The sequence below is a fragment of the Topomyia yanbarensis genome, chromosome 3 (assembly GCF_030247195.1).
Source record: "Topomyia yanbarensis strain Yona2022 chromosome 3, ASM3024719v1, whole genome shotgun sequence".
Lineage (NCBI taxonomy): Eukaryota > Metazoa > Arthropoda > Insecta > Diptera > Culicidae > Topomyia > Topomyia yanbarensis.
In genome coordinates this window covers 377,916,987-377,934,960 of record NC_080672.1, presented here as the reverse complement: position 1 = coordinate 377,934,960, position 17,974 = coordinate 377,916,987, and the positions used below count along the sequence as shown (strand labels likewise).

Here is a 17,974-nt window from a genome sequence, read left to right as displayed (position 1 = left end):
TTTCTTTAAAAAAATAACGGGCATTTTTAGATTTTTCGCAGTTATTTTATTTTTATACTTTTATTCCATTCTTGTACATTATCATTTCTTCTATTCTAAAACATTTTTAACATTTTCCCATTCTTTTGTTTTCATTCTTTTAATTTTTTAAATTTGCTACTATATTTTTCATTTCAAACATTTTATATAGTTTTTATTTTTACGTTTAACTCAATGGATCCATTTTGTTCATTTCAATATTTGTTTATTGTTGTCTTGTTTGTATATTATTTGTTGCATTCATTTTTCTTTCTTTTGCCAATTATACTGCCTTCCATGTTCATGAGGTTTTGTTTTCATTTTGTTACTTACTCAATGTTTATCTAATTTCTTTCATCTAATTTCATTTCTTTCGTTTAATTTGATTGTTTCAATTTTTTTTTTGTACGGTTTATTTAGAACCTTTTAACTAATGTCTTTCAGGTCCTTTAAGAATATGAAATTTGCAAGGTTCAGTACATGTCATGGTTGCTTCCTAACCTTACTTCTATATACAGTTGAAGAGTTTGATATTTTTTAGGAATTTCAAAACTTTTTGTGCCCTATTGATATCGTCGGCGAGCGATTCGCGTATGCTGTTGGTCAGTCCTGCGTGTCTTCTCTCGGTTTCCAGTCCTTGGCACTCGGTGAGTATGTGTTTCACGCTTAATGGTGCATCGCACATGGTGCAATGCGGGGGTTCCTTTCTCTCCAGCAAGTAACAGTGTGTGATTTGTATGTGGCCTATCCTTAGCCGAGCTAAGATGACGTCTTCTTTTCGAACAGCAGTAAAAGCTTCCGAGTATGGAAGGACAGAATTTTTGACTTCGGCCATTTTGGATCTTGTAGACAACCAAGTAGAATTCCAAGTCCACAAGGTTCGTGTTTTGATGATCGTTTTGAAGTCATCAAAGCTCAGTGGTTCTTGTGTTAGTTGTTCCTGCAATGATCTCTTCGCTTCGCGATCTTCTCTCTCGTTCCCGTGTATGCCAACATGACCTGGGACCCAGAAGAAAGTAACAGCTGTTCCTTGTGTAGTTATTTGCTTGTAGAGTTTGACAGTCTCATCTTTCCATTTGGATGTAATTTTTCGTCTATCTAGAGCCGTTATTGCACTTAAAGAGTCGGTACAGATCATGTACGCTCCTGTTCGTTGATGCGATATCCATTGTAAGGCTTTTTTGATGGCTTGGCTATCAGCGTCAAATATACTGCACATACCGTTGATTCTTCTGCGGATGACCATGTCCCCACAGACCACTCCATATCCACACCTACTTGCCTGCTTCGAGCCGTCTGTGTATACTGCACTGTAATGTCTATATTTAGTTGCTCGTCTGGAAAGGAACGTTCGCACTAGTTCAGCAACTGTTGCTCCGTTCCGCACTGCTTGCAAAAGGCTTTTATCAACGGATGGCGCAATTCGCTCCCATGGTGCACTGGTTGGTAATATGAATCGATGTAGTGTGGGGATCTGTATTTGCAAACTACTCAGGATCTCTTTTCCTCTTGCGGTAGCTGTGGCCGTCGGGCGCACTGGGATTGAATTCCAAAGTTCTCCAGAACTATTGCTGTCTGTACTGCTGTTTTCATGCGCCGACGTCTCTGCATCATTTGGAATCTCCAAATCTGGTACGCTTGCCAATCGTCTTGCGGCGAATATAGCTGTCCTCTGATCAAGCAGTGTTCTAAGGCTCGGAATACCAACTTTTGCTTGGATACTTGATATTGGGCTTGTGTGGAAGGCACCGCATATTGCCCTCAACCCCGAGTTGTGGATTGTCTCGAGTTTTTGCAATACTGCATTACTACCAGCTGATGTTATTGGTGCGCCGTACAACATTTTTTCCAGCACCGTAGCACGGTATAGTTTCGTGAGTGTCCGTCTATCGCCTCCCCAGTTCTTTGACGCAACTTTTCGAATCACTTGAACTCGTTGACGACATGATGCTGCTACTTCTTCAATATATTGTTTGAACTGTAGAAATTGGTCCATTATTATACCCAAACACCTATGGCTTTTTTTTTCTGTGGAACTGCATGGTTGTTCAGTTTGATGGTGCTTTGTGCTGGTTTTCGCGTTCCTGGATTTCTGAAGATAACAGTTGAACTTTTTTCTGCTGAGATCCGAAAGCCAGTTGAACGTTCCCATTTCTCCACGCTGACTAATGATGATTGTAGTAGGGCTTGCACTGATGTTGCGTTTGGTCCTGTGGCGATAAGGACAATATCATCTGCGTACATTAGGATCTGTACATTTGGTGGTAGTTGGGTTGCTATAGTATCAATAGCAATCAGAAATAGCGTGACACTAAGTACAGATCCTTGACATAATCCGGTTTCCATTGGTCTCTCATTAGATAGCTTACCGTTTGCCACGACTCTAAAGGATCTCTGCGATAACAGTTGATGAAGAAACTTCATCATTCGGCCGCCGATGTTCCATGCTTGCAGTCTGTTCAGGATGAGCCGACGCTAAGTAGTATCATATGCTTTGGTCACGTCAAGAAACACAGCCTGTGCGTGGTGCTTCTGCAGTTCGTATCGTGGATTCTAGTTCTGATAGGTGATCGACGGTGGTTTTTCCTTTCCGGAAAGCGTACTGATGTTGCTGAATTAGGCCTCTCGTTTCCAATACATGCATTAGTCGGTTATTAACCATCCTTTCGAAGACTTTGCCTATGCAGCTGTTCAAGAATATTGGACGGTAGCTGTCTGGGTTTGCTCTTTCTCCTTTTCCTTTGTATATTGGAACAACATGCGACTGGGTCCAGCACAACGGATATACTGTTTGTTGCCAAAGTTGATTAAACGTGTCCAACAGTATCAATTTACAATCCCAGGGGAGGTTTACAAGCATAGAGTTGTGTACAAAGTCTGGTCCGGGTGAGGTACCTCGTAGTCCAAATAAAGCCTCTTCTAGCTCATGCATGGTAAAATTTTGGTTGTACGCCGAATCTGCATCTTCCGGAATGTTCAGCGGCTGTTTCTCAATCTTCGTTTTGTGTGCTAGGAAGTCAGGGTGGTACGATCTGTTGCTAGAAACAGAATCTGCCAGGGCCTCCGCGATGTCTTCATCCTTTGTGTTTATGGTGCCGTTCCTTTTGATGGCGTTGATACTGCAAGATATGTTTTTTCCCTGTATTCGATGGAAGCAGCTCCACATCTCTGTGGTTGGTGTTTGTACAGAGAACCCTCCTACGAAACTCTGCCAAGATGCTTTCTGTGCCTGTGCTACAACCTCACGAGCATGGTTAAGTGTGTTTCTGAAATCCTCTACTGGGTGTTCCCGATCGTCTCCATTTCGTTCCGCTGATCTCATCTTACGAAGTGATTTCCTCCTTGCTTTAATGGTCGCGGCCACTTCCGGGTTCCACCATGGTACTGATTTTTTTCGCGGTTTTTTCGACGACTTTGGGATTGAAGTTTCCGCTGCTTTTATTATGCTACTGGTGATTTCGTCTATTTGTTGTTCGACTGTTGGCATGCAATTAAATTGTACGGTGGTTTGAAACATAACCCAGTCGGCTTCTTCAATTTTCCAGCGTGGTCTTGTGTTATGTTGTTGTGGTTGTCCTGGTAGAGAAAGGATTGGGAGATGGTCACTTCCATGTGAGGCGTCGCTAACGGTGAAGTCAATTAGGCCTGCTAGTTCTGACGAGCAACATGCCACGTCTATACAGGATCCAGTTCCAGTGGTGAAATTAACGTGGGTGTGGTCTCCGGTGTTGAGTACGGTAAGATTCTTTTCGTAGAACAATTCTTCGAGAGCTTTTCCACGGGGGCTGATGGACTCCGAACCCCACAATGGATGGTGGGCATTGACGTCGCCGACGATTAGAAGAGGGGTGGGCATCTGAGAAATGAGGTCTGATAGGTCCGAGGGTATGATATCCTTCCCAGGTGGTAGATACATGTTTAGTATTGTAATGTTCAAGGGTGAGCCTATCTTAACTGCTGTTGCTTCGATCGGTGATAAAATTTCAATTTCTTTGCTGTCCATTTCGTGTTTTACCGCAATAATGACTCCGCCAGCGGCACGCTTTCCGCCGGTTCGCTGGTGATGGTAAGTTTTGTATCCGGAGATGTAAGCTTGATCGGATGTAGCGCACATTGTCTCTTGAAGGCATACTACGAGGGGGGCGATGTTTGTAATGATGTGTGTCAATTCGGGTCTTCCTGTGCGCAATCCTTGTATATTCCAGGTGATAATTGAGCGTGTTGCTTTCGTTGTGTACATTATGTTGTCGTTTGTGTCCATTGATAATATTTGGGGTTGGGTGTTGATCATACTTCCATTTCGCTGACGTCCGCTGCACTATCCATACTTGTAAATTCTTCCTTATGGGTCTCGTTTTTTCTAGGTCTACCCCGTTTCTTCCTTGGGAGGTTACTTGGTAGAGCTGGGATAACGATGTTTGTTTTTATGGTAGCGTTATAGTTCGGATTCTGTGTCTTCTTCGTCTGTTCATCACTGCTGATGTTGATAGTTGTCTTGTGTCTTTTAGGTTTCGGGCTTTGTGATGTTGAAGGTACTGGTAAGTTACTGGTTTCATCATCTAGCTTTGATTCACTTCTCGGGGATGTTTCTATACTTTGCGGAGTTGGTTGGGGCATTTGAATTTTCGCTCTCGGTGTTGTAATAGCCGTCGATAGGCCACAAGAGCATTTGCACGCACATTTGCGTACTCCTGCTGCAGCTACTTCAGCATAGTTCCGTTCGCTCGACTGTTCAAAGAGTTTTTTGGCATCGAGTCGAGAAATACCTCTATCGACACTAAGTTGTATAATACTGTTTTCTCGAATAAAGACCTGACACAAGACACTTGTCGACATGTGCGGTTTGGCGCAGTTCACGCACTTTGAGGTTCTCTTACAGCTTTCACCGTGAAAACTTTCGGCACAGTTGACACACGTTTTTTCCTTTGCTGAACAATCCTTCGCTACGTGTCCAAAGCGGAAGCAATTGAAGCATCGTAACGGTCTCGGGTAATATGGACGAACGCGTACTCTCGTGAAGGCAACCTGGGGGCATAATTTTCGATGCAATTGTTAAAATGAATGTGGATGTTTTGACTCTTTCGTTGTCTACTTTTTTGAAGATCCGCTCAAGTTTTGTTACTTTTTGCTTGCGCAGGTTTTCTAAAATTAAATCGTCTTCTTCGTCAAAGATTTCACGGCAAGACATGACTACTTTACAATTATTGAGGGTACTATGCTCTTTGACGAGGATATTTATGCCTTCGGTAATTGTTTTCAACTTAGTCAAGAGCGTAGTTTGCTTTTCCGTTTGTGTTTCCACTAATATTTTTCCATCGCGTATTCTCTTCACGCTAGCGACATCCCCACAATAATTCCGAATCGCTTTGTCGATGAGGAATGGTGAGATTTTTTGCAGCGTTTCACCTTCATCACTGCGCTCAATGACGAGAAAGCGACCTTCTGAGCGCTTCGAGATCAAGCCAAGCGCCGGAAAGTTATTCTCGTCGAACGCTCGACCACCACCACTCGCGCCGCCGTGCGGCGACATTTCTACTGGTTTCACTCACAAAATTATAATTTTTTTTCTCTTCTTCTCAAATAGCACTTATTTTTTCTTCTGCGTCGAATTCAGTTTTTTGTACACACCAGCACTCGGGTTACGCTGCCGTAGCAGCAATGTTATTGTTGCACACAATGCACTTTTAGATATTGTCACTGCGTCTCTGATCGCGGCACTTTGCACTGTACTCCACTATGTGGGGTGAAATCCAGCACCAATCAGTATGGCACTACTTTTTTTAATCACTTTCTTGTGCGAATTCTTCTAAAAACACACTTTGTACGGAGGAGTAAACAACACGTGTTGGCAAACTACCGTGTCCCGACAACTCTAATCTGTTTCAATTTTGCTATTTCTTGAAATAGTTAAGTACCTTATTTTTTTAAATTTTTTCCATTGTCTTAATTTTTCCATTTTCTTATGTTTCTTCGTTTAAGATTTTTTTCTATCATGCAGTTTTTTGACTATTTACGTATTATTAATCTTTTTCCGTTATTTTATGTTTCATTTTGTAGCTTTCTTGTTTTTTTTCCATTTCATCTATTTAATAGTTTTTACTCGTTTGTTACTTTTTTGTTTTTCTCACGCCATTTGCCAAAAGTTTTACTTACGAGTTGTTCAATAATATTGCACAAAACATATAAATGAAGAACTCGCAAAAATCACCTGAACCAGTTTTCCCTGAAACCAAAAAAAGTCAGTAACACTATCGAACAAATGAGAAGTTGTATTTTCAGAGACTGGCAATGCTGTAGCGCACCGACTTGGCCGAATGTGGTGTTTCTTTAACGATTTCTAGTTGCAACCAGACAAAGATTGGAATAAAATCATGCAATTGGCTTCTTTCAAAGCCACTAAAAAATTCGCAGATATTTAAAATTTGCGATCAAAGTTTGGTCGACCTAAACTTGACGCATTTCTTTCCACGATGTCAACAAATCCGAAAATCTCTCATTTGCCTGCGTGCAGAAAGATGCTTTTTCTATTTGACATTTGCTCTTCAGTTATAAAAATGTCAACCAAACAAAAGGAGAGAAATTTTTCGCGCGCAAAGCCTGAATCCAAATTACTTGCACGCCAAGTTAGCGAAACCGTTGAAAGTGACCAAATCAACTGTCACCAATGTAATGGCAACCGGAAGGAACAGTGGTCGATATTTTCAAGCATATGAAGCTGTCGAAGCTCGCACAGAAATATCTGGTTTGGCAGGCTTCCTGTACCTGTGTTTTGAATGGCGATATTTTCATTGCGACTGAGCCCGTCAATAAGGAAATTTATGTGAAAGAGTGCATGAAAAACGTCTGCTACCTTTCATGAAGCACTACGATTATTCCACGCTATTTTGAGCGGATTTGAATGCTGCCATTATGGAACAGAGGACACGTAGTAGTATAACGCCTATAAGGTTCTATGGGGGCCCAAGGACAAGAACTCTCCCAATGGTGTGTGCAGCCGCAAGCTGCTAAACGGTGGTTGATGGAATAGGGGGTCAGAAGAGCCCCGTACGCTCATTTCGCACAAAAGTGGTGAACGTCTTTAAAGTATCTATGTTTTTACCCAAACAGAAATCATTTTACTAAATAGCAGCCTCAGGTTTTTTTTTATAAAACTTACCTTTTATTTTTTCACTTTCATTTGTTGCTTTAATCACGGTTTTACCATTATAATGATTTTTGTTTTGAGGATGGCAAAAACATTAAACACGTTGTATCTCATCACTACAAAAAAAAACAAACAAAGAATCTAATTCATCTCTCAAAATTAATGTTTTAGAATTAGGTTCCACGAATATGAACGACAGTCAGAAAGTCTTGCGACTTTCTGAGATATCGAGGGGGGTCCGAATTACCGCCACTTTCTTAATAGCCCCGAGTCCCAATACAATAAAGAAAAATCGTAAATTAATAGATAAGTAATATAAACTTAATAAATTAAGCTATTAAAAGCGGAGCTGCAAAAGCTACCATAAATTCCGTGTCAAATGAACGCATTGGAAAAAAATTGTTCACATCCATAGAGACATACAAACTTGAGCAAAACTTTTAGTGGTTCGGCCTGCTGCCAACACAAATATGGGTGAAAACGAGAATGATAACGTATCGTATTATCGTACTAAAAATCTGAAATAGCAATTTCAATTTAATTTTCCCACTGTATGCTGTTCTGAGATTAGTATTCTAAATATAATTAACTTTCCCGCCAAGCTCCAATTATTAAAAACAGCTAGTAACGAAAAAGATAATATTTGTAACAAACCGATAGTCTAGAAATTATTTCTATTTCATTGCAAAATTTTATACTGGTCGCTGCTGGTTCATGTAACCTTAAACCATACGCCCAAAGTAAAGATGGAATAATTGCTCACAAAAGCATAAACAAATCAGTCTATTAAGTAAGTCGAACACTACAAACATACAACAATGAATGCTGAAATGACACTTTTAATAGTCAATACGTACAATGGTAAGTAATTAGTGCATTTAATGTGATATTGTTTGTATTGTTTTAAGCCCCTTTTGAACTTATGTTGTATGCATCCTCCTCAAAAAAAGACTGGAATGCATTTGGATAATGGTAATTAAAATAAAGGCACTTTTTCAGATTAAATTTCCAGATCCAACTCTTACAGATTTTTTTTTGTCATGTTCTTTTGACATTTTTCATATTTCATCGAGTCAATTTGCTATATGCTACAACAAGTGTATTTCTTTCAAAGATTTTTTAAACGAATTCTCTCTTCCAATGGACAGTTATGAACAACAATCAACAACATTCCCCTGCATTTACCGAACTAAAACGCCCCCGTCCAGACAGTCCAAACATATCCGGTTTCGAAAGCAAACAAAAAATAAGACTACAGATGTATTTCAAGGTCGCTCTGTTTAAGTAAGCAGAAGTCGCCCACTATCGCACAAGTAACAAAAAATGAAAACAGCAAACGTCATGGTGCTCTCCCTTTGTTTTTTTACATACATGATGGTTGTGTTATTACTTCTTTCGGGTTCAATCCACCTTTTTTATTTAATCTCGCCATCACGAGATCACTGATCTCCTCCGTTTGAATTGTACAATTAGTCAAAATATCAGGCCCACTCTAAACCGCCTGTGGAGCTGGCCGGCATTTATTCTATAGTAAAAAATTATATTGAGGATTCAATTGGACACGCTTAGCAAGCAAATGAGAACTATCGAAGTGTTCTGGTTGGGAATCGGAGGCTTATTTTAGGGCTTGGCATCGATTCTTTTAGCTTAGGGGGTACTTTGAACCGGTTGATCTAAATGCCAATTTTTTTGTTCGCCCAAAATCCATCATCTTTAGACGACGACGAGGATCAGTATCAGGGAAGTATTTTTACTACTTCGCTTTATCCTGTTCGTTCCTCGGGCGTTCGGGACTTCCATTAATCTAAAGTGTAACAACGACTGGGCATTTTTTTGTACGTCAGCACCTCGGTGGTTAAATGTCATTTATAAGTTACGCATGTGTGCCCAACAGTATGAGAGTTCGTTTCGGAACTTATCGTAAGAACCATTAGTTATCATATAAAAGGAACTATCGGGACTGTCTTAAAATCATAATCAAACGTTCAATAGCTCAAGCAACATCTCTCCCAGTGGCAGCAGAACCACCTCAATCAAATCGAAACAAAATGTTTGCCAAATTGGTAAGTATACCTGTGGGATCATTTCAATTAACGAAATCTTACTACAGCTTGTTCTTGCAGTTCATCCTCGCAATTGCCGTCGCTGCCGTGGCTTCCCGCCCTGCCATTTCGGCTGTTACCTCCTACTCTGCCCCGGTGGTTAGTGCTGTTGGTCCATCCGTGTTTGCTACCCGCAGCATTCCGTACTCGGCCGTCGCTACTCCCGTTGCTTACTCGAACGTCGTCTCCCCTGCTGGTGTCACGGCCTACAGCTCTCCCATTACTCCGTACTCGTATGGAAGTCCAGTCGCTTACTCTGCCGGTGTGCCAGTGACTTATTCCGCCGGAGTTCCCGTTACTTATTCCAACTGGAACGGAGTCGCCCCGTACACCATCTACTAGGATGCCGCCGTCTGAACTTCTCACTTGCGACAAACTAACCGATGTGAACTCTCTCAACGGAATTGAAGCAATCTAGCTCTGGTCAACTGTAAAGTTACAAACAAACTCATGGAAATATATTGTACAGAAATGTAAAAGTGTTGTTTGGATTCGATTTTTAAACAAGCTTGCTAAATTTTTGGTTCCATAAATTTAAAAGTTAATAATTTTTCAATTTATGTTGTGTTAACCGTTATGTGTCCGACGTGGTACCCGCGGGTATCTTTTCGGGTTTCAATGAATGAAATTCCAATGTTTCATCCATAGCTGGAAATTGAAACTTTGTGACATCTTAGAACTTCACTAAGTCAAGCTTTTGGGTTGATCATATTGTTGATATAGTAAGAGGGGAGTCAGGAGGAGCTCCTGATTTTCTTTACTACGTAACAGGCCGACGAGGGTACCCGGGTATCCACAAAAATGAAATGCCAATAATTAAGGCAATTTCTAACCGAATTCGATACTTTTGGGTGTTTTGGATTCAGGAACTCATCCACTTTTAGATTTTGTTAAAAGTAATTGGGTTACTTTGCTCGGTTGCCGGGAATGCGGATTTCCAGAAGGATGTTCCAGTGCTGGGATACTATTTGTGAATTTCAATGGAAAACAGACAATATGGGTGTAAAAATTCTCGGAATTGCCATTTGGTGATTTTTTTTAAAAAGGTAAAATAGATAAAAAAGCAAGAGATATTTTACCTCAAAATTTGGAAAAGTCCTCTTTTAATATGATTTGAGGAGAAATTACTCAAAATTTGAAAAAGTCCCACTTTAATTGGATTTGTGTAGAAATTACTCAAAATATGGAAAAGTCTTCTTTTTATTGGATTTGAGTAGATATTACTCAAAATTTGAAAAAGTCACATTTTAATTGGATTTGAGTAGAAATTACACAAAATTTGAAAAAGTCCACTTGTAAATGGATTTGAGTAGAAATTACTCAAAATTTGGAAAAGTCCTCTTTTAATAGGATTTGAGTAGATATTACTCAAAATTTGAAAAAGTCACTTTATAATTGAATTTGAGTAGAAATTACTCAAAATTTGGAAAAGTTCTCTTTTAATTGGAATTGAGTAGAAATTAGTCAAAATTTTAAAAAGTCCCTTTTAATTGGATTTGAGTAAAAGTTACTCAAAATTTGGAAAAGTTCTCTTTTAATTGGATTTTAGTAGAAATTATTCAAAATTTGGAAAAGTCTTTTTTTAATTGGATTTGAGTAGAAATAACTCAAAATTTGGAAAAGTCCCTTTTTAACTGAATTATAGTAGAAGTTACTCAAAATTTGGAAAAGTCCACTTTTAATTGGATTTGAGTAGAAATTACTCAAAATTTGAAAAAGTCCAATTTCAATAGGATTTGAGTAGAAATTATTCAAAATTTGGAAAAGTCCACTTTTAATTGGATTTGAGTAGAAATTACTCAAAATTTGGAAAAGTTCTCTTTTAATTGGATTTCAGAAGAAATTACTCAAAATTTGAAAAAGTCCCCTTTTAATTGGATTTGAGTAGAAATTACTCAAAATTTGAAAACGTCCATTTATAATTGGATGTGAGAAAAAGTTACTCGAAATTTGGTAAAGTTCACTTTTAATTGGATTTGAGTAGAAATTACTCAAAATTTGAAAAAGTCCCCTTTTAATAGGATTTGAGTAAAAGTTACTCAAAATTTGGAAAAGTTCTCTTTTAATTGGATTTGAGTAGAAATTACTCAAAATTTGAAAAAGTCCCCTTTTAATTGGATTTGAGTAAAAGTTACTCAAAATTTGGAAAAGTCCATATTTAATTGGATTTGAGTAGAAATTACTCAAAATTTGAAAACGTTCAATTTTAATAGGATTTGAGTAGAAATTACTCAAAATTTGGAAAAGTCTTCTTTTAATTGGATTTGAGTTGAAATCACTCAAAATTTGAAAAAGTCCCTTTGGATTTGAGGAGAAATTACTTAAAATTTGAAAAAGTCCCTTTTTAATTGGTTTTGAGTAAAAGTTACTCAAATTTTGGAAAAGTCCACTTTTAATTGGATTTGAGTAGAAATTATTCAGAATTTGAAAAAATCCAATTTTAATAGGATTTGAGTAGAAATTACTCAAAATTTGGAAAAGTCCTCTTTTAATTGGATTAGAGTAGAAATTACTCAAAATTTGAAAAAGTCCCTTTTTAATTGGATTTGAATTTGAATTAGAAATTACTCAAAATTTGAAAAAGTCCACTTTTAATTGGATTTGAGTTAAAGTTACAAAATTTGGAAAAGTCCTCTTTTAATTGGATTAGAGTAGAAATCACTCAAAATTAGAAAAAGTCCCTTTTTAATTGGTTTTGAGTAAAAGTTACTCAAAATTTGGAAAAGTACTCTTTTAATTGGATTAGAGTAGAAACTACTCAAAATTTGAAAAAGTCCCTTTTTAATTGGATTTGAATTAGAATTAGAAATTACTCAAAATTTGAAAAAGTCCACTTTTAATTGGATTTTAGTTAAAGATACTCAAAATATGGAAAAGTCCACTTTTAATTGAATTTGAGTAGAAATTACTCAAAATTTGAAAGTCTCTTTTAAATTGGATTTGGAAAAGTCCTCTTTTAATTGGATTTGAGTAGAAATTACTCAAAATTCGAAAAAGTCGCTTTTTATTCGGATTTGAGTAAAAATTACTCAAAATTTGGAAAAGTTCACTTTTAATTGGATTTGGGTAGAAATTACTCTAAATTTGAAAAATTTCTCTTTTAATTGGATTTGAGAAAAATTACTCAAAATTTGAAAAAGTCCCTTTTTAATTGGATTTGAGTAAAAGTTACTCAAAATTTGGAAAAGTCCACTTTTAATTGGATTTGAGTAGAAATTACTCAAAATTTGGAAAAGTCCTCTTTTAATTGGATTTGTGTGAAAAAAATACTCAAAATTTTAAAAAGTCGCTTTTTAATTAGATATGAGTAAAAGTTACTCAAAAAATGGAAAAGTCCACTTTTAATTGGATTTGAGAAGAAATTACTCAAAATTTGGAAGTCCTCTTTTAATTGGATTGTAAAATGTAAAAAACGTAACAAATGTAAAAAAAGTAAAAAAAATATAAAAATTGTAAAATATTTAAAAAGTAGGTAATGTAAAATATGTGAAAGTGAACAAAGGAAAAAAATGTAAAAAATGTAAAAAATGTAAAAAATGCAAAAAATGTAAAAAATGCAAAAAATATGTAAAAATTGTACAAAATGTAAAAATGTAAAAAATATAAAAAAATGTTAAAAATTTAAAAAATATAAAAAATGCAAAAAATGTAAAAAATGTTGAAAATGTAAAAAATGCAAAAAATGTAATAAATGTAAAAAATGCAAAAAATGCAAAAAATGTGAAAAATGTAAAAAATGCAAAAAATGTAAAAAATGTAAAAAATGTAAAAAATGTAAAAAATGTAAAAAATGTAAAAAATGTAAAAAATGTAAAAAATGTAAAAAATGTAAAAAATGTAAAAAATGTAAAAAATGTAAAAAATGTAAAAAATGTAAAAAATGTAAAAAATGTAAAAAATGTAAAAAATGTAAAAAATATAAAAATTGTAAAAGATGAAAAAAATGTAAAAACTGTAAAAAAATGTAAAAAATGTAAAAAATGCAGAAAAAGTAAAAAATGTAAAAAATGTAAAAGATGTAAAAAATGCAAAAAATGTAAAAAATGTAAAAAATGTAAAAAATGTAAAAAATGTAAAAAATGTAAAAAATGTAAAAAATGTAAAAAATGTAAAAAATGTAAAAAATGTAAAAAATGTAAAAAATGTAAAAAATGTAAAAAATGTAAAAAATGTAAAAAATGTAAAAAATGTAAAAAATGTAAAAAATGTAAAAAATGTAAAAAATGCAAAAAATGTAAAATATGTAATAAATGTAAAAAATGTAAAGAATGTAAATAATGTAAATTATGTAAAAAATTCAAAAAATGTAAAAAATGTAATAAAATGTAAAAAATGTAAAAAATGCAATAAATGTAAAAAATTTAAAAAATGTAAAAAATGTAAAAAATGTAAAAAATGCAAAAAATGTAAAAAATGTAAAAAATGTAAAAAATGTAAAAAATGTAAAAAATGTAAAAAATGTAAAAAATGTAAAAAATGTAAAAAATGTAAAAAATGTAAAAAATGTAAAAAATGTTAAAAATGTAAAAAATGTAAAAAATGTATAAAATGTGAAAAATGTAAAAAATGTAAAAAATGTAAAAAATGTAAAAAATGTAAAAAATTTAAAAAATGTAAAAAAGGAAAAAAAGTAAAATATGTAAAAAATGTAGAAAATGTTAAAAAAGTTAAAAATGTAGAAAATGCGAAAAATGTAAAAAATGTAAAAGATGTAAAAAATGTAAAAAATATGAAAAATGTAAAAAATGTAAAAAATGTAAAAAATGTAAAAAATGTAAAAAATGTAAAAAATGTAAAAAATGTAAAAAATGTAAAAAATGTAAAAAATGTAAAAAATGTAAAAAATGCAAAAAATGTAAAATATGTAATAAATGTAAAAAATGTAAAGAATGTAAATAATGTAAATTATGTAAAAAATTCAAAAAATGTAATAAAATGTAAAAAATGTAAAAAATGCAATAAATGTAAAAAATGTAAAAAATGTAAAAAATGTAAAAAATGCAAAAAATGTAAAAAATGTAAAAAATGTAAAAAATGTAAAAAATGTAAAAAATGTAAAAAATGTAAAAAATGTAAAAAATGTAAAAAATGTAAAAAATGTAAAAAATGTAAAAAATGTAAAAAATGTAAAAAATGTAAAAAATGTAAAAAATGTAAAAAATGTAAAAAATGTAAAAAATGTTAAAAATGTAAAAAATGTAAAAAATGTAAAAAATGTAAAAAATGTATAAAAATGTAAAAAATGTAAAAAATATTAAAAATGTAAAAAATGTAAAGAATGTAAAAAATATAAAAATTGTAAAAATTGTAAAAGATGTAAAAATGTAACAAATGTAAAAAATGTAAAAAAATGCAAAAAATGTACAGAAAGCAAAAAATGTAGAAAATGCAAAAATTGTAATAAATGTAAAAAATATAGTAAATGTAAGAAATAGAAAAATGTAAAAAATGAAAAAAATGTAAAAAAGGAAAAAAATGTAAAAAATGTAACAAAAATATAAAAAATGCAAAAAATGCAAAAAATGCAAAAAATGCAAAAAATGCAAAAAATGCAAAAAATGCAAAAAAATGCAAAAAATGCAAAAAATGTAAAAAATGTAAAAAAATGTAAAACCTGTAAAAAATGTAAAAAATTAAAAGAATGAAAAAATGTAAAACATGTTTAAAATGGAAAAAAATGTAAAAAATGTTAAAACTGTAAAAAATGTGAAAATGGTAAAAAAAAAATTGTATAAAAAGGCAAAAAGGTGAAAAAGATAAAAAGGTAAAAAAGTCTAGAAAGATAAAAAACCAAAAAAGTTTAAAAAGAGAAAAAGGTAAAAAGATATAAGAGGTAAAAAAAGTAAAAAGGCAAAAAAGTTAAAAAAAAAGTTAGAAAAGGTAAAAAGGCAAAGAATGTAAAAAATGTAAAAATGTAAAAATGTAAAAAATGTAAAAATTGTGAAAAATGTAAAAAAATGTGAAGAATGCAACATAATGCAAAAAAAATGTAAAAAGTGTAAAAAAGGTAAAAAATGAAAAGAATGTAAAAAATGCTTAAAATGGAAAAAAATGTAACAAACATTAAAACAGTAAAAAATGTGAAAATGGTAAAAAATAAAAATGGTATAAAAAGGCAAAACGGTAAAAAGGATAAAAAGATGAAAAAGTCTAGAAAGATAAAAAAGCAAAAAAGTTTAAAAAGAGAAAAAGGTAAAAAGATATGAGGTAGAAAAAGTAAAAAGGCAAAAAAGTTAAAAAAAAAAGTCAGAAAAGGTAAAAAGACAAAGAATGTAAAAAATGTAAAAATATGAAAAATGTAAAAATTGTGAAAAATGTAAAAAAAATATGGGAAATAATGCAAAAAAAATGTAAAAAGTTTAAAAAAGGAAAAAAAGTAAAAAAGTAAAAAAATGTACGAAATGTAAAAAAGGGAAAAGGTTAAAAGAGGTAGAAAAGGTAAAAAGGCAAAAAAGATAAAATAGTTAAAAAATGTGAAAAATGTAAAAAATGTGAAAAATGCAAAAAAAATGTAAAAAGTGTAAAAAAGGTAAACAAAGTAAAAAAGGTAACAGTGGAAAGAAATATGTCAGCCGCAATCAAAATAATACGGGCGTTGCCTTTGTTGTGTCAAGCGAACCTCTTAGATAGTGGACGTTTGTTTTTTCGCAAAACGAGGAATCAAAACTCAAGTAACGGTCATGTCTATAATATTCCTTTCAAATTCGCCATAGAGGCGATTATAGGCCAACAGAACAGAAAAGCAGTCACAATGGATGCAAATAGTGGTCTCAATAATTTATTTTCTAAAAAATTATTTTAGCGTATTTAGCATTTTTAAAGATTGTGCAATTGATGCTGATGATGAAATGTACGGTGCTCTGATCAAACATGGTTACCATATCTCCAGCATAAACATCAGGCAAAACCTGAGATAATTGGATGGCCTTGTTCCTGTTCTATTTTGTTGCACCGATGTTTTAAGCAATGTTTTCAGTCATACCCAGAAGGCCCGATGGAATACAAATACAAATCATTTTGCGTAAGTTGTACTTCCCTGCAGGCCAATACCATAAACAAACAAATTTGCACATCACCGGTCAAACTGCCCAGCGCGCTGATTACAATGTCACATTATTCAGTGTTATATCATAATTTGTGCGATTTACGGTATACTACAGCAACCTAAGTTGAAATAAAACCCAAAAATCGTGAAGCACGCCCAGGTCAAAACATAGTACCAACATTGGTCCCCACAACTGATTACCATAACTATTGTTGGCCCCCTGAAGAACCGAAACGAATACCTTTGGAAGGGTGTCTATTGGCCAAAGCAGCTGATATAAAAACCAATACCGGTTATAAATGATTATTATTCATTAATTGTTCGTTTATCGCTGCGGTTCCTTTTTTCGCCCCGTTAGTTAGACGCTGATTTCATAATGTTTACGAAAATAGTAAGTGGTGTTGATTTCCAGCGAGTGATAAGGTTAATAAGAGTAGCTTTGTTTCAGCCCGTCATTGCAACCTGCCTGTTGGCTGTGGTCAGTGCCAAGCCGCACGTGTACGGTCATGTTGCCCCAGCAATCGTCACCGCTCACAGTTCTCAAGTTTTTGCTCGGACCTACAATGGAATAGTGCCGATAGCGGTTCCAGCTCCCGTGCCTGCACCAATACCCGTCCCCTACCCGATCCATTATCCAACGTTCTACGTTCCACCACCACCACCACCGGTGCCGGCGGTTTTCACCTATCCGGTGTACACGGCAGCTCCAGCCGTACCGGCAACTCCGGTCGTCGTGGCAACCCCGGCGGTGGTAGCTGCTGCTCCAGCGGCCAAAGCAGTAATCGCTGCTCCAGTGGTCAAAGCTAAGTTGGTGCGGAAGCCCGCGCCTTATCTGACGACCATTCGATATCGCTCGGTGTATGCGTAAACTGAATCGGTTTACACTTACCTTGATGTGATTATTCTGTAGTTTTTAGGAGAATAACAAATAATAGTGATGTAGTGCGTATTATACAATGCTAGTCGTCATCGAACAATAGTTAATACAAACCAAAAATAAATGAATGAAAAAAAACATATGGTGGTGTTTTGGAAGCAAGGTAAGGCCTTGGAAGGGGATCCCTATTCAAAAATTAATTTGTACAAGAACTTTAACCCATACAGTGCAAGAATTCCACATATTTTTGGATGATACCCTGAACAGGTCGTTAGGCTCTTAAATCTTACGATGTTTATTAGGAATGGTATCACATTTTATCGGGCAATCCATATGGCAATGCACAGTGGCCTAGAATAAACGTTTGGCAGGAATTTAAATTTTTTGCTGAAACTCAACAACTTAGCCAAATTATACACCCAAAACTCGGCCGTAATACCTTTACGGTAATAAGAAAAAAATGCTCTAATAGCAAGACGTTTCATGCTAAAACGGTCACAACAAAAAAATCCTCAAACGGCAATACCAGCACATTCAAAACTTTTCTGCGTCGCACTCATGTTTCATCAATTCTTATTCAATAAATATTATCGCGTCGGATTGTCTGGAAGTGTGTAGCACTTCGCTTGTCATTGTATTGCGCATCAAGTGAAGTGAACACTATGAGGACAAAGACGAGGTTCGATTTTCTCTACACGACACATTCCGTATTTGAAGATCGGCTCACATACGGCTAGCTTCAAAGCAGACAGAAAAAAACGACTCGGAATAGTGGTGGGGTATTTCGG

General features: G+C 34.4%; 3 protein-coding genes across 3 annotated transcripts; 2 read left to right on the top strand and 1 right to left on the bottom strand.

The window, feature by feature from the left end:
* Positions 1 to 526: 526 nt before the first annotated feature.
* Positions 527 to 2,014, bottom strand: LOC131688260 (uncharacterized). The gene has a single exon (XM_058972448.1). The coding sequence runs from the start codon at positions 2,012 to 2,014 to the stop codon at positions 527 to 529; it is 1,488 nt and encodes a 495-aa protein (XP_058828431.1).
* A 7,061-nt stretch (positions 2,015 to 9,075) lies between these two features.
* Positions 9,076 to 9,752, top strand: LOC131691870 (pupal cuticle protein C1B-like). Its single transcript, XM_058978546.1, has 2 exons — positions 9,076 to 9,225; positions 9,286 to 9,752. Exons 1-2 carry the CDS (start codon positions 9,211 to 9,213, stop codon positions 9,604 to 9,606), a joined length of 336 nt encoding a protein of 111 aa, XP_058834529.1. The 5' UTR covers positions 9,076 to 9,210; the 3' UTR covers positions 9,607 to 9,752.
* A 6,409-nt stretch (positions 9,753 to 16,161) lies between these two features.
* Positions 16,162 to 17,223, top strand: LOC131693339 (calphotin-like). Its single transcript, XM_058981072.1, has 2 exons — positions 16,162 to 16,700; positions 16,758 to 17,223. Exons 1-2 carry the CDS (start codon positions 16,686 to 16,688, stop codon positions 17,175 to 17,177), a joined length of 435 nt encoding a protein of 144 aa, XP_058837055.1. The 5' UTR covers positions 16,162 to 16,685; the 3' UTR covers positions 17,178 to 17,223.
* The last annotated feature ends 751 nt before the right edge of the window (positions 17,224 to 17,974 follow it).